Here is a 16,477-nt window from a genome sequence, read left to right on the forward strand (position 1 = left end):
GTTTATCTTCCTTTAAACGCTTACACAGAGTTTTTCAAATGATGTTATATAGATTAAAATGCTTAATGGTTTGTGTTAAGAGCCTGCAGCTAGGTCATAAGCGTCTTCCCGACCTTTATTATGAAATTACGATAAACATGACATTTTCCTTGTCTAAAGCAAGACAGAAACAAAAAAATAATGTTCTGAATATCATTTTGCGATTTTAAAAGGGGTTGACATCAAACACTACATGGCAAACTAATAAATAAATGTTATCTTTTGATCGCTTTGCATAAAAATAAACTTTCAACCCACTGTTTTTTGTATGACTTAACATGTTGTCTGAAAGAGGCTTACGATCTAACTGCAGGCTCTTAACACAAACTATTAAACATGTTAATCTTTAAAACATCATTTAAAAAGAATATCTTTTTCATTTACAATCGCAAGGTTTTCTTTTCGTGAGGTTTTAAGAGTCCAGGTAAACACAGACGGAGCTGAACCCTCCTCAAGCGTCCTAATTCCAGTCAGTGTTTTTGAAAAACAATCCTGAGTAAAATGTTGAGCACTTTTGTGTTCTTTGTAATCTATACAAAATGGAGATATTTAGTTTAGTTGTTGTAGTAGTACATAACATGTTAGCTCTGCGTAAACGTTTAAAGGAAGATAAACATGCTCACATTATAAATTAGCAATTAGCCAACCGGCTAGTTTCCACAGTCATTTTCTTAAATGCAATATTGCTACCTGAAAGTGAGGTTATATGTCCTGTCGATCAATCCACGTTTTCTGGAGCTCTTTTTCCTGTGTAAAAATGTGAAATGACTAGGCATGTGCCGGTATCAAATTTTCATGCTGCGATTAATTGATTGAGCTTTTATCACGGTATACGGTATTATCACAATATTTTAATTGCTCAGGAGAAATGGATGGAGTGGTGGTGGGGGAGGGAACAACTTGCATTACAATAGGTGTAATTGTGATTGTCAAAACATTTGGTAACTAAACAGAATTTTACACAATTTTCACGATTTGAATTCTTGGGATTTGATTTCAATCTTGATTCAATATTGACTCCTTGGATAAAAATTAGGTAGGCTACAGTAGATAGCCTACATATAAATTTTTCTCAAGAAAAAAAAATATATATATCTCACATAATGCTGTTAATTATGTGTAATTATAATTATAATAATGCTGATATTATGTAGGCATATCTTTCGGTAAGTTGTACTGTATCTTTAAATAAAAAGTAACAGATGATCGGTTTAACTGAAGCGCTACAGCGATCGGTCACGTCACATTTACAAGCACCAAAACGGTATTTATTGTCTGAGTTTCGTAATAAAATGGACAGAACCTGAGAGCTGAGAATTGTTTTCATATCAAAAGTAACCTGCTCTGATCTAGTAGTCTGTCGGTCTCCATGTTCTCTTTGCTCCGTGATTTTTCTGTGTGAGAAAATGGATGCGTGGCGCGAGAGCGTGTGAGAAGTGTAAATTGCGTGAGTCTCACGCTGAATGCGTAGAGTTGGCAGCCCTGCTTTTAGAAGGGGGATAAATCGTCGGCAGTGTTCCTCCTTCCGCCATGCTTCTTCTCCATGTGAGGATTGTTTACATTAGACTAGAGTGCGCACTGCGCCGCATGCACACAGTGCTTCTACATGTGGGGATTGTTTACATTCAGAGTGCGCACGTGTTTCGCGCAGCATATACACCGTGTTTGTTTAAGCGGTTGATGGAAAATAAGCTAATGCGCGTTCTATAAATATAAATTCTGATCTATTATTTTTCACGGTATTTTGAAGTGCCCACGATAACAATATCGTGCATATTCATTACCGCGATTTATTGCATTACCGAATACCGGCACATGTCTAGAAATGACCTATTATTTTACGGCTATACGATCTACATCCCGGTACGCAACAATGCGCCACAGTGGCCGCTGCTGGACTGCTATCCCTCACAGCCTCGTTTTCGATTCAAAATGGCAGCGGGCTGAATAAGGCGTATAAGATGAAAATCTACAGATCATTGACTAAAATATTTTAATACACATCTTTGCTAAATAAAAGCATTACTTTTGTACATTTTCTTTAATTAAAAAAAAATTGTTGACCTCAAACTTTAAAGTATTTTAGTTTATTATTTTTTGTAAGGAATTAGGCTTTGATATTGAACCCTACATCTTATTTTGTTTTATTTCACTTCAATATTTTTGGAAGGAACCAAGCTTTGATATTGAACCTTTTTTATTTGATCATTTTATTATTATTTTTTTTTATTTTTTTGGAAGGAATCAGACTTTAATATTAAATCCTATGTTTTATTTTGTTTTATTTCACTTCATTATTTTTAGATATTTTTGATATTGAACCTTTTGTTTTATTTATTTCTGTTTTATTTTTTGGAAGGAATCAAGCTTTGATATTGAACCTTTTACTTTTATTTTATTGTATTTTATAATTTATTTTATTTTTAATTATTTGGAAGGATCACTTTAATATTAAACCTTATTTTTTATTTAATTAATTTTTTTTTGTTTTTTTAATTAAATTTTATTTAATTTTATTATTTGTTTTTTTAGAGAGAGAGAGGTCTATTATGTATACCAAGGTTGCATTTATTTGATAAAATATAGTAAAAGCAGAAATACTGTTTTATATAATTAATGTTATTACACTTTAAAACAGCTGTTTTCTATTTTAATGTTTTAAAACGTAATTTAATTTTGTAATTTAAAGTAGAATTGTCAGCATCATTACTCCAGTCTTCAGTGTCACATGATTCTTCAGAAGTCATTGATTTGGTGCTCAAGAAACTTTTTTTTTTGTTCACAATTTTTTGATGAACAGAAACTTCAACAGGATAGCTATTATTTTATTTTATTTTATTTTATTTTATTTTATTTTATTTATTTATTTATTTTTTATTGCCATAGGTTTTGTTAATAACAAAAAATACTCAAGTTGTTAACCAAACAATTTGGCTTAAACTTTGAATGATGCAATGCACTATTTAACTTATGAAAATGTTCCGATTCTTTTCCACAGAATTCATAGGAGACGAGTTTTGTGAAAGGCCCTGAAGTCCTCTTTGGTCTAGTTATTTTTCTCCTGACGTTTGTGCTTGAATATAAGCTATTTTATGTGCACCTGAACACCTGCTTCCTTGTTGTGGTGTTCGTATGATTGTTTTGATTCGTACCTCTGAGCGAAAGCATCCAGACACTGCAGCCCTTGCCGTTTTTCATCGGAAATGAGCACACTTTTCATTCATGCCTAGCCAGAGGGCCACACGACAGCTGGTGGTTGTTTCGATGGCTGTCTCCAAATGAGATGCCTCTCCTTTCAGTTCGGCACAACACACATTACATTCATCCTTTGCGGTATAAACTCCTCAATGAGATTTAGAGTGCTTATAAAAGCGATGTGTGCGTGGGTGTTTCTGGGTCTGTAATTATGTTTGAACCCTCCGAGGAATCTGTCGAAAAGCCATTTTGGAAGCATTATCATTAAATATAGCTTACATCTTTGTGGTAATCAAGAAACACTTGTTAACCAAAAGACTGCCGCCAACATTTTCATGATGGCTCCATCATGGGCGCTTCTCCACCGAGAATGACTCGATCAGCGATACATCACAAATATAACGAGATAATGGAGGCCGACGTGCTGGCAGGGAGGAAATATGAGGTCCGACTCCCTAACGTGACTAACGGATCTGTTTCTCCCACATTAACCTTGCAGTAATTGAGTTCTAATAATCACAGGTGTATAGGAACAAAGCGTTCCATTTCTCAAGGTGTTTCCGACGCTTTTTCCATCCCGACCCGCAGACGTCTCTCCCGCCACGCTTGGCTTGGAGGTTCATTTGCAGCTGGAGGGAAGGGGACGGGGTAAATAGAAGAAAAGCGTTCTTGCGTCTCCTCCCCGCCTGTCCTCGGATCCGCTCCCTCCTTCCAAACCCCATCCTGCTCCAGCTGTCTCCTTCGCTGCCGTCTCTCCCGGGGGTGGAGGAAGTAACGGCGTGCCGTCCCGTCAGCCAATCGGAGCAGCTGGTTCGTGGTGGGGGGAAAATGGGGCGTTGTGGAAACAGCTGCCTCAGACAGACAGCTGAGGAGCCTGATTGCTCCCCAAACAAATGTTTTGTTCCCAGCATGCAGCCAGATCCAAGTCCCCATCCTGACACGGACTGAGGGTTCATCGCCTGGTTTGTCTTCTCAGTATGAGTTTATTCAGTCTTGTGTAGCAAGAGTTTTGTCTTTCAACCAAGTCTGACTAAGTAATGCTAGCTTAGACAGGAAGAGATCATAGGACTGACCAAACAATGTAATTTAGGGCAGATTAAGGGCATTGAATTTGACTAAATTCTTACAAAGTAGCATTTTCTTCTGAATTAGCTTTTTACAGGGCAGCATTTAAAAACAGACCAACATTTTTTTTTTGTGAGTCAAAGTTCATTCAGTCATTCAATTCACGAACTCACTCCAAAGTTCTGATCTGAATTAAGATTCACAAACCTGCTCAGAAGCACCAATCTGAATCAAATGATTCGGGATATGGGCTCCGAAGTCCCTATCTGAATAAAGTAATTTGCAATATACACTCCAAAGTTCCGATCTGAATCAAATGAGTTGCAAACCATCATTTCAGATTGGGACTTCTGAGTGCGGATCATGAATCATTCAATTCAAGAAATGATTCACAAACCCGCTCCGAAGTTCTGATCTGAATTAAAAGATTCACAAACCTGCTCAGAAGCACCAATGTGAATCAAATGATTTGGTATACGGGCTCCGAAGTCCCTATCTGAATAAAGAAATTAGCAATACACACTCCAAAGTTCCGATCTGAATCAAATGAGTTGCAAACCATCATTTCAGATTGGGACTTTGGAGTGCGGATCACGAATCGTTAAATTCGAAATTTATTCACAAACCTGCTCCGAAGTTTTGATCTAAATCAAATGATTCGCGCCTCAAAGTTCAGATCTGAATTATGATTTGCGAACCATCATTTCAGATTGGGACTTCTGAGTGCGGATCATGAATCATTCAATTCAAGAAATGATTCACAGACCCGCTCCGAAGTTCTGATCTGAATTAAAAGATTCACAAACCTGCTCAGAAGCGCCAATGTGAATCAAATGATTTGGTATACGGGCTCCGAAGTCCCTATCTGAATAAATGAATGTGCAATACACACTTCGAAGTTCCGATCTGAATCAAATGATTTGCAAACCATCATTTCAGATTGGGACTTTGGAGTGCGGATCACGAATCATTAAATTCGCAAAATGATTCTCAAACCTGCTCCGAAGTTTTGATCTAAATCAAATGATTCGGACTGTGGAGTGTGGATTGCGAATCATTCACTTCCCAAAATGATTCATGAACCCCTCTCTGAAGATTCGATCTAAATCAAATTATTTGCGATACATGCTCCTGATTCGCGCCTCAAAGTTCAGATCTGAATCATGATTTGCGAACCATCATTTCAGATTGGGACTTCTGAGTGCGAATCATGAATCATTCAATTCAAGAAATGATTCACAAACCCGCTCCGAAGTTCTGATCTGAATTAAAAGATTCACAAACCTGCTCAGAAGTGCCAATGTGAATCAAATGATTTGGTATACGGGCTCCGAAGTCCCTATCTGAATAAATGAATTTGCAATACACACTTCGAAGTTCCGATCTGAATCAAATGATTTGCAAACCATCATTTCAGATTGGGACTTTGGAGTGCGGATCACGAATCATTAAATTCGCAAAATGATTCTCAAACCTGCTCCGAAGTTTTGATCTAAATCAAATGATTCGCACATCAAAGTTCAGATCTGAATTATGATTTGCAAACCATCATTTCAGATTGGGACTTCTGAGTGCGGATCATGAATCATTCAATTCAAGAAATGATTCACAAACCCGCTCCGAAGTTTTGATCTAAATCAAATGATTCGCGATACATGCTTCGAAAGTCCCGATCTGAAAACTAAGGAGCCTGATTGCTCCCCAAACAAATGTTTTGTTCTCAGCATGCAGCCAGGTCCAAGTCCCCATCCTGACACGGACCGAGGGTTCATCACCTGGTTTGGCTTCTCAGTATTTATTCAGTCTTGTGTAGCCAGAGTTTTGTCTTTCAACTAGTCTTATGCACCTTTCAGCTTATTCTGACTAGTGAATGTTATCTTAGACAAGAAGAGATCGTTTGGAGTGACCAAACGCTGCCATTTAGAGCAAAATAGGAGCATTTGTGAGTCAAAGTTCATTCAATCATTCAATAAGCTAAATGATTCGCGAACCCGCTCTGAAGTTCTGATCTGAATCAAAAGATTCACAAACCCACACCAAAGTTCCAATCTAAATAAAGTGATTGATATGCGCGCCGAAGTACCAATCTGAATCAAATGATTAGTCATACGTGCTCTAAAGTCCTGGTTTGAATCACATTTTTTGTGATCTGCACTCCAAAGTTCTGATCTCTATTGTGAGGACTTTGGAGCACGTTTAGTGAATCATTTAATTCAGATCGGGACTTGGGAATGCATATTGCTAATCATTTGATTCAGATTGAGAATCAGATCGAAACAAATTTGATCTGAATCAAATGATTTGCAATCTGCACTTCATCATTTCAGATCAGACTTCAGAGTGCGGTTTGCAAATCATTTGATTCAGATCGGGACTTTGGAGCATGTATTGCAGATTATTTAATTTAGATCAAAACTTTGAAGCAGGTTTGTAAATCATTTTACAAATTGAATGATTTGTGATTCGCACTTCGAAGTCCCAATCTGAAATGATGGTTCCCAAATCATTATACAGATCGGAACTTTGGACTGCAGATTGCAAATTGTTTGATTCAGATCAGGACTTTGAAGTGTGTATAGTGAATCATTTAATTCAGATCAGAACTTTGGAGTGCATATCGCTAATCATTTGATTCAGATTGGGACTTCGGAGTGCAAAATTTTAATAAAATGATTCGCAATCTGCACTTCAAAGTTCCAATCTGAATAATGATTTGCGATCCATCATTTCAGATCGGATTATGGAGTGTGGATTGCGAATCATTCACTTCCCAAAATGATTCATGAACCCCTCTCTGAAGATTCGATCTAAATCAAATTATTTGCGATACATGCTCCTGATCTGAATCAAATGATTCATAATACACTCTCTGAAGTCCTAATCTGATTTAAATGATTCTCGATCCATGCTTCGAAATTCCGATCTGAATCATGATTTGCAAACCATCATTTCAGATCAGCGCTTTGGAGTGTGGATCATGAATCATTCAATGCACTAAATGATTCATGAACCCCTCTCCCTCTTAAATGAATTGCTATACATGCTCCAAAGTCCTGATCTGAATCAAATGATTCGTAATGCATGCTTTGAAGTCCCAATTTGATTTAAATGATTTGCATAATGATTCAGGACCCTGGTACGAAGTTAAGATTTAAATCAAATGATATGCTATATATTTTCCCAAGTCCCGATTTGAATCAAATGAGTTTGGGTTTGAGCTTCGAACAAGTGAATCATTTAGGGCCGCAATGGTTTAATGGAAAAAAGCTTAATTTCTCTCATCACTAAACATGCTTTTTAAAATCATTACAAGTGATGCCGGAATTCAAACATGAGTGACTCTTTTGATCTGTTTTTTGCTAGAGAATCGCTAAATGATCGAAGTCATGAATTTGAATCAATCGGAGCGGTTACAGCATAAATGACTCACTCAATTGAATCGGTTTGTCTGTTCCTCCTGTTTTGGCATCTTCAGCCATGTTTACACAACTATGTCAGTACTACTACTGGCTTAGCTCTCTAGTTTTATGACATAAACTGAAATAAGCGGAAAAAAGTATAATGTTTACAAATAAAATATCTATATTTCTACTCCAAAGATAACATCCAGCACAAATCTACCCGCACATTCAGGTGAGGTAACCAGTTTACTGCTAACTAGTGAAAACACTCCTTCAAAATGACGAGCTGCCCCTTAAAATACATGTTAGATTGAAACATTGTGCATTATGATAGCTTAATTCACTGTGTTTGAAATAGTTTGACTACTGAAGTTCAATTGGTGACAGTGTTGAAAACAGTTGTCCTGCTTAATATTTTGGTGGAAACCATGATGAATAGAAAGTTTAATACAAATCAAATTGATAAATCCTTGCTGAATAAAAGTATTAGTTTCTTTCAAAGAAATAAATACACAGGGCTCAGTTTGAAAAACAGTATTGCCAGGCAGGTGCCTTTGACAATAGAAGCATTTTTGAATGCGCTTGAAGTCTTTTGTGGTTTGTACCTCTATTGTGATGATTAAATTTGTACAAATCCAGACATGAAGAGTGACAATTTGCTGTTTTTCATATAATGCATTTCCAAGTGAAACAGAATATACAGTATATGCTTACATTTGTCACCGTAATATAGTGGTTTTGTTTATAAAGTTGATATGAATTCAAAATGAAGAGTATAAAAGCTCTTTCTTTAGAGTTAAAATAACCAGACTGGTCAACAACAAGCATTATCGATTTATATCAAGTCTGCAGGTGTGCAAAAACCCCTGTAGGTCTTTGACAGAGTCTTAAATTCTTAAAATGGTCTAGCTTGTAGTCTCTCCTTTGAAATTCGATTTAATATTGACTCGAGAAGGCGTTAAGACCATAGAGCCAGACAGCAGAGCAGAATTGTACTATTACCACTGCATTAATAATGTAGGCACAAAGATAAGCACCACTGTGAACGAAGAGCAAAGACGCTGGAGGGTCAGAATCCCGTTTCCTCCTCATCTTCTCTGGAGCGGCTCTGACCCCCGAGGTCCTCGCAGGCCGCAAGATGCATCTCTCTCCCATCTCTTGGAGAGATTATCAAACTCAATCCAGAAGGCTTCGAATTGAGAAAGGTTTAGCCTCAGTTGCGGTGATGCTTTAAAATTGGCATTATTTACTTTATTAATAAATGTTCTTGGCTGTATTATATGCGATTTATCAGTCTAACCAATTTCCAGTGGATGAAATACCCCACTCAATGTTTGTCCAGTTGAATATCCAGTTTTACTTATAAATATATCATGGTCTTAACGCCTTCTCGAGTCAATATGAAATCGAATATAAATTTATGGATGTAAAATAGGTCTTTAATCGACTTGAAATTGTTTAAAAAAAAATGTGTACTCCTAAATCAAAATGTACTTTTATTTCAGCTCAGTCAGAATTAGTTTGTTATATATACTGTTAAAGTTTTTAAAACATTTTGTATATTTGGAAACTTTTATATTTATGTTTTAATTTAATTTTAATTGTCATTTTTTTGTCTAGTTGTATTATTTTACTATTTAATTTTTATTTTGATTTAAACTTTTTGATTTAACCTTTTTTTATCAGATATTTATAATTTTAATAATTTTATTTTTATTTCAAGCAACAAAAATGTTTTTAATAGGTTTTTTTTTACAGTAGCTAACAATAACCAAACTTTTCTCTCCTGCTGACCTGATAAATAAAGCCTGTCACGCTGTTTATGATTTCTTTCTGAATATTTAGTCTTCATCCATCACGCTATGCAAGATTTGTGTGAAGTTTCATGTTGTTTTAATAAATCTGCCATTTTTATACAACAAAGGAAACAAACCACAGATGCCCGAATTGGAATTAAATGTATTTTGTTATTATAAATTCTTGATTATGCATGAAATTGATGAAAAACAAACAGCTCATATTGTAGGATTAAACTAAAGCCCTGTTTGGATGGGACTAGTTTTCCCTCAGGAGGTCAGGTGGATGTTTGTTTCACAGATTTGTATTTTTGTTTATTTATTTATTTTAACCCCATCTGAATCTAACATGTCTGTTTTTTCATTGGGTCGTCCTCTGAGAAATCGAATCCAGATGGATAGGACGGTCTGTGATTATATTATTTGCCCTTCTCCTCATTTGTTTTGACCTTTGTTGTAAACTGATGAAGCTACAGTTTTTCTTAATAGATTTTAACAAGCTTTCTTTGCAAATGAGTTCATGAGGTGGGCCTGATTACTGGAGTAGCAGCGTATGAGCAGGTATGATCTATATAATAAGTCACACAAGTCGTGTTTATTTCAGTGTGCCTCAAGATGCTCTCATCAGACTCGTGCTATAAATGGGAGATGCAAATGTCAAAACCAAAGCTGTACCGTCATTGCAGCGGATGTTGAGCTGGTTTATCTGTTCTGTGAACTCGTTCTCCTCTATCGTCTCTGTTCGTGGCACAGAAAGTGAGAAACGCCTCTTGAAGTTCTTCATCTTATTCATGTCGCTGGACCAGAAGTCCTGTGGAGGATGCAAGAACAGTTTGAGTTAATGTGTTATTTTCGAACATGAGAAGATGACATGTGTTTCGTTGTGCTCTAATGTGAAAGCTGTTGTGATATTATTGGGCTCTCTTGTGTTTTCATCTTTTGAGAGATTCTGAGAATGTTTACAACTTTTTAAGAGAGATTTGTCTCTGTTTCTGACATCGCTGGCTGCTTTTACGCTCTGTCAGAGTGCCAAGATTGGTGTTACACAGAAATTTCAATATTCATTTCAACAAGTCTGCAGTCAAAAGACATCTCTGTATAAACTCAAATGTTTCTCATGAAATTCCTCCATGTACAAATGATCTAAACTGCTATCTTCATTCATTTTGTAGCTTTATACTCTTACTTAAAGGGTTAGTTCACCCATTTAAATTAGCCCATTATTTACTCATCCTCAAGGCATCCTAGGTGTATATGACTTCCTTCTTTCAATCAGATGCAGTCAGAGTTATATTAAAAATTGTTTTGGTTCCTCCAAACTTTATCATGGCAATTGGTTTCTCTTCAACTGTCCAAAACAAGTCCAATAAAGCACATACATCCATAATAAAAAGTGCCTCTCATGGCTCTAGAGGGTGAATACAGGCCTCCAGAAGCAAATTAATATGCTTTTTATTAAAAAAAAATTCCATATATAAAGTGTAATAATCATTTCATTCTAGCTCGTACACCGCTCTGAGTGGATGACGTAGAACTTATGTGTAGCGCATGGGCCTGTGAGATGTTTGTTTACCGGAGCAAAGGCAATGTTTCCTAGTCTCCTCTTGGCTTATATCAAAATCCTCTGCCTTGAGGAAAGTGATTATTGCATTTGAAATATGGATATTTTTCTCACAAAAAAAATGCTTGGATTTGCTACTGGAGGTCTTTATTCACCCCTGGAGTCATGTGAGGCACTTTTTATTATGGATGGATGCACTTTATTGGACTTGTTTTGGACTGTTGAAAAGAAACACCCGCTTGGAGGTGGCAGAACAATTTTAATATAACTCCCATTGCATTATTTTGAAAGAAGGATGTCATATACACCTAGGATGCCTTGAGGGTGAGTAAATAATGGGCTAATTTTCATTTTTGGGTGAACTAACCCTTTAAGGTCGGCTATTGACTCATTTGTGTCTGTTTTTATCTCCCCAAAAGAGTTTTTGGAGAAAAATCTGAGACATTATGACTCATGAGCTATATAAAGAGCAACCTCTGAGCAATACATTTTTCTCAGAGTGGATCTACACCATCAAAAGATCTACACATATCAAAAGATTGATATCAGTTTAACAAGGGGTGTGCAATGTTGACAAAAATATCTGTATTTTAGGAGTTTTTGTCAACCTGATCTCATGCCGGAAACATGCCAGTGGGAACATTTTCGCAAGAAGTACGTTTCATGACATTCGATGTGAAATGTCCACTGTTAGTGTTTTCCTCCTGAACAGATGAACGTACATATGATACGTTTTTTGTGACGTTGGTTTTGTACGTTTTACCGCAGTTCTGACTTGAAATGTCTACTGAGTGGCACTATAACTCTAATGCTCTGTGACATTTTAAAATAACTTACCATCTGCACTACACCTTAACCTCCCCAATAGTATGAACAAAAGTGAATGTGATGTAAAAACACATTCGCAAGCATCCCGTTTTAGCTTGTTTTTCAATCTTTCATCGTTCAGCTCCTTCGTTGTGAGTAGTTTTTTCTTGGGTTTGTACTCAAGGATTCTGCATCCTAATTCAGTCCTGGGGTGCGTTTCCCAAAAGCGTCGTTAGCCAACTATGGTCGTAAATGCCGTCGTTACCAACATAGTTCAACAATTAGGTGTTTTCTGAAACCATAGTTCAAATGAACATTCGCAAACAGCGTCGCAAACTTACGTGGTTGGAACTACAGCTGTCGACCCGTGGTTAGAAGAATAGTTTCTTGTTAGCAAGACATATGGGCTCAATAAATTATTTTCTTGGGCACAATAACCAAGCTAACATGCAGTATAATCTATATCGTCCATTCAATTTAAATATAAATGCACTTTAATCTATGTATTTTTGTGCGTCCTTTAAAGTGCCGTTTTTGATATGTGCGCATGTGCATAAATGCTTGAGGGAACCCCGGAGTATGACGTAAGAGGGAACCCGTGATAAATCAAACATCAAATAAAGCGAAATGACAGGGAACAAAAAATAGTAAATTAGTCATCAGGTACCATGTTCAATATAGCTGCATTTTTTTTTTTAGATCTCTAATCAGTTAAATAGCAGAAGTTATTACTCAGTAACGTCATTACGGCCCTACATTGTTGAACTAATGTGGTTCAAACGACTGAGATCCGACCTTGTTCGGGAAACAGTCGTGACTAGCTAGTTCGTTTCCACAACAGTGCATCGTACTATGGAGGTTAACCAGCGAGTTGCATCGTTGTACGGGAAACGCACCCCTGGCTGAGCTACCAAGCAAGTCTGTTATGTCTGGAAAGTGTAACATATGGAGCTGTAATCATAACTGTGTACGTTTTCGTCATGAGATCAGGTAGGTTTTTGTGATGGCACTTTGGCTGGTTTAGGTTTGTCTTGGATAAACAAATATGAGAATAAAACCGCTAGTAGGTGGCGGCAAAATTCATTGAATCATTCATTCAAACAATTCATTCAAAGCGGCTGATTCATTTAGTAACTAAGCAAGTGGCTCTCTTTATGAATGGATTATTGAATCACTAACTCAAATGATTTGCTCAAAAAAGATTCATTAGGAACACACAACTGTTCTGATCAGACTTTGAAACTATTGTCTTTGACGTAACAGAAAAACTGACAATGTTGGATCTAAAATGTGACCCTGGACCACAAAACCAGTCATAAGGGTAATTTTTTTTTTTAATTTTGGAATTGAGATTATTATACATCATCTGAAAGCTAAGCTTCTATTGATGTAAAGTTTGTTAGGATAATATTTGGCCAATAGATACAACTATTCTGGAGTTAAAATTGCTTTTAAAGTTGTCCAAATTAAGTTCTTAGCAATGCATATTACAAAAAATTACAAAAAATTATGTTTTTATATATTTACGGCAGAAATAGAACATTTGCGAAATGTCTTCATTGAACATGATCTTTACTTATTATCCTAATGATTTTTGGCATTAAAAAATCGATCTTTGCTTGTTATATTACTAAACTCTCAAAAAATCTAAAAAAACAAAGGATATTTTTTGCTTGTATAACTTGAATTAGGTTAAATTGGCATTTTAACTGTAGTCTAATAGGCTTAATCGTGCCACTTTTGGATGTGTGTTTACTTATTATTTTGTAAGTGAGTGACATACTTGATAATGTCTGCTCGCCCATCATTAAAACTGAAAAAAAAAAAATTATCATAGACGATAAAAATCATACATCCCTATGTCCATCATCAGTGCTTTTTAATGAGTTAGAGTAGGTAAAAATTAAGATAGTTTTGGTGCAAGACACTTTTATTAACATTTTAAATAACCTGTATGGAATAATTTACTGGAATACTCTATAAAAGTGTATGTTATGCCCCATATTAGTGATAAAGTAGTTGCTGTATGCATATGGACTAACACTCCATTTAATAGATTTCTAATGATATAAAATTTCTCCACAGCTGAAGTTCATCTCCGTCTCACTGGAGCTTATCAAAATCTCTGGCATTCTCTTCCGTTACCAGGCAGAGCGGTTGCTAAGGGTTCCAGTGCTGTGCGTTTAATTCCGGGTGTGAGATTGTGCTGTGTGCTTTACTAATTATTTTGAAAGTGGGAGACTAGCCAATACTCCCATTGCCAATTAGCGTCAGCTACCCTTAAAATAACCGCGTCTCAGAGCGCCATTGTTTCTCAAATGACTCTGAAACAAAAAATAATTAAATAAATATTAATAGTGCTAAAAAAGTTCCCTTGTCAGCTGTGGTGGTGTTTTTTTCCCCCCTTCTTCTCAAACTTGTTTTTTGCCTTGCGTTTTCTCCCTCTCTTTGATTATAGTGGTTGTTTTTGCTAAGGATAATGATTTAGTCTTCCTGTCTTTGAAACATGACTCTCATAAGACAATAATTGCTCCATGCAGTCCCATCATAAGGCTGATGAAACGCAGACCAGCGTCTGTCTGAATAATCTCATCATCTACATCTGATTTATGGGACGTTACTGGTTCCAACATGGAAAACGTTTACCGTAATCCATGTTTTGTTCATGATCTAAGGTCTTCTTTTTTGGGGTTTTAAAGATTTGTATATGTATATGTGTGTGTATAGATAGATACCTGCAATGTTGTTTCAGTTTTTTATTTACTTTATAACTTAGCAAATTTGCCACAAATCAAAGGGTATGAATACTTTTGCAAGGCACTGTATCATTAATTATATATTGTATATACTTAAACTGTGTGTGTGTGTGTGTGTGTCTATATATATATATACACACACACACACACACACAATTATTTATGTATATATAAATGAATTATACAGCATTTTGCAAAAGTATTTATACTAATTTTTTCACATTTTATGTTGCCTCCTTATATTAAATACTTGCATAACATTATTATGTATGTATATATTTGTTTAAATATATATTTATAAACCAGATTATTTAGTTTTAGTGATTATATTTATTTGCTTTTTTTTAGTATTTTATTTTTTAATATGGTTATTAATGGAAAAAAAATTAGTACTATAATGCTGACTAGCAGTTTACTGTGCTAAACAACAAATAAATTAAAATTATTTATAAAAGACAAATGTCATTTAGATGAGTTTAAAACTGTCAGATTCAAAGGGCAGAATATGAACATGATTTTTAAAGATCTCTGTATCTTAGTACAGTTTCCTAGCATTAATCATACACAGTGGAAATATTTTATTGATATTCTCTCCTGCTTCCGTATTCACTCTGATTGAATCCAAAATCTCATCCAAGTGTAATTACGTCTCAAACTCCAGGGACCCTCCAAAGATGTGAGGGTGTCATAAGCAGATGTTAACCGAATCATCCGGAGAGGTGACCTTATATTCTGTGTCACACTTCCTGTGGTGGCTGGTTTTTCCGTCTGTAATTTATTCTAATTCTTATTCCGAGGGAGAATTTGGTCTCTCTAATGCTATTGCTGATAAAACAGAGTTTGCGTTTGTCTGACTTTACTAATGTGCTGCCACCTTACTGACTCTCAAAGATGCCTCATGTACTTCAACTAATTCACAGCCTTCTCGTCTCATCTGACCGACCCCGTCCATCAGCCGCTGCCTCGCTGCCTTTTGCATTTGCTATGTGCCTCGATTCCGTGGGGATCGCGATGACTCAAAATAGAGCCACCTATCCTCCGCCGTGATGAGATCTCCTCCAGACGCGTCTGAAGAAGCTGAAGGAATTCTCAGCGTGACTCATTCGGCGCTCTGTACTCACTACGCTCCACAGGGACGTGACTTCTCTTTGGCAGGGAATCTATTAATAAGGTGTTTCTTGGTTCTGTCGGTGGGCTGGTGGCATATGGAGGACTGTGTGTTCCTGGAGTGGGCCGCAGAACCCAGAGGGGTTTAAAAGACTTGCACATGCTAAAGTCATTGAAGAATAAGGCGGTCATCTCATTGGTTTTGATGTTCGTACAGCAGCCAAACACACTGAATTTGTCAAGGGTTTGCTGGATATATTGAAAACAATGTTATCAGCTAACAAGCCCATAGCTTAAATTAACCATCTTGCACTTCAGTCCGGCCCTAATTCATGACAAATACATCAAATAATAAAAAAAATGAATTAATGAAATGTAAAATGAGAGGTGGTGGAGTTGTTAGGTTTCAGTAGGTTCTGAAGCATGGATGTTGGTTTCAGCTGGTTTCATCTGGTCCAACTAGCTCCTGCTCAGGACCAACTCAGGACCAGCACATGGCCAAACCAACATCCATGCTTTAAAACCTACCTAACCAGCATATGCTGTTTTTTTAACAGGGTATTCAGTCGCTAGGGTGTTCTGACTGTTTAGCCTGTTGCTATGTGGTCTCTAGGGTGCTTTGAGTCTGGAATGTTGCTATGCAGTTACTAGGCTGCTTTAAGTGTTGTTTAAAATGTTGCTATGGAGTTTCTAGGGTGTGAATCTTGTTTAAAATGTTGCTAGGAGTCTGTGATGTCGCTAGGATCTTCT

The 16,477-nt window shown here is 36.4% G+C and overlaps 1 protein-coding gene across 1 annotated transcript in view; it reads right to left on the reverse strand.

Moving 5' to 3' along the window:
• The window catches only part of cdk18 (cyclin dependent kinase 18), a 102,565-nt gene that overhangs the window by 57,847 nt on the left and 28,241 nt on the right, over window positions 1-16,477 (reverse strand). Inside the window, exon 2 of the mRNA XM_073825718.1 lies at window positions 10,172-10,307. Within this exon, the coding sequence (XP_073681819.1) occupies window positions 10,172-10,289 (118 nt within the window). The 5' untranslated portion in view covers window positions 10,290-10,307. The remainder of the gene's footprint in view (window positions 1-10,171; window positions 10,308-16,477) is intronic.

The sequence above is a fragment of the Garra rufa genome, chromosome 20, assembly GCF_049309525.1.
Source record: "Garra rufa chromosome 20, GarRuf1.0, whole genome shotgun sequence".
Classification (NCBI taxonomy): Eukaryota; Metazoa; Chordata; class Actinopteri; order Cypriniformes; family Cyprinidae; genus Garra; species Garra rufa.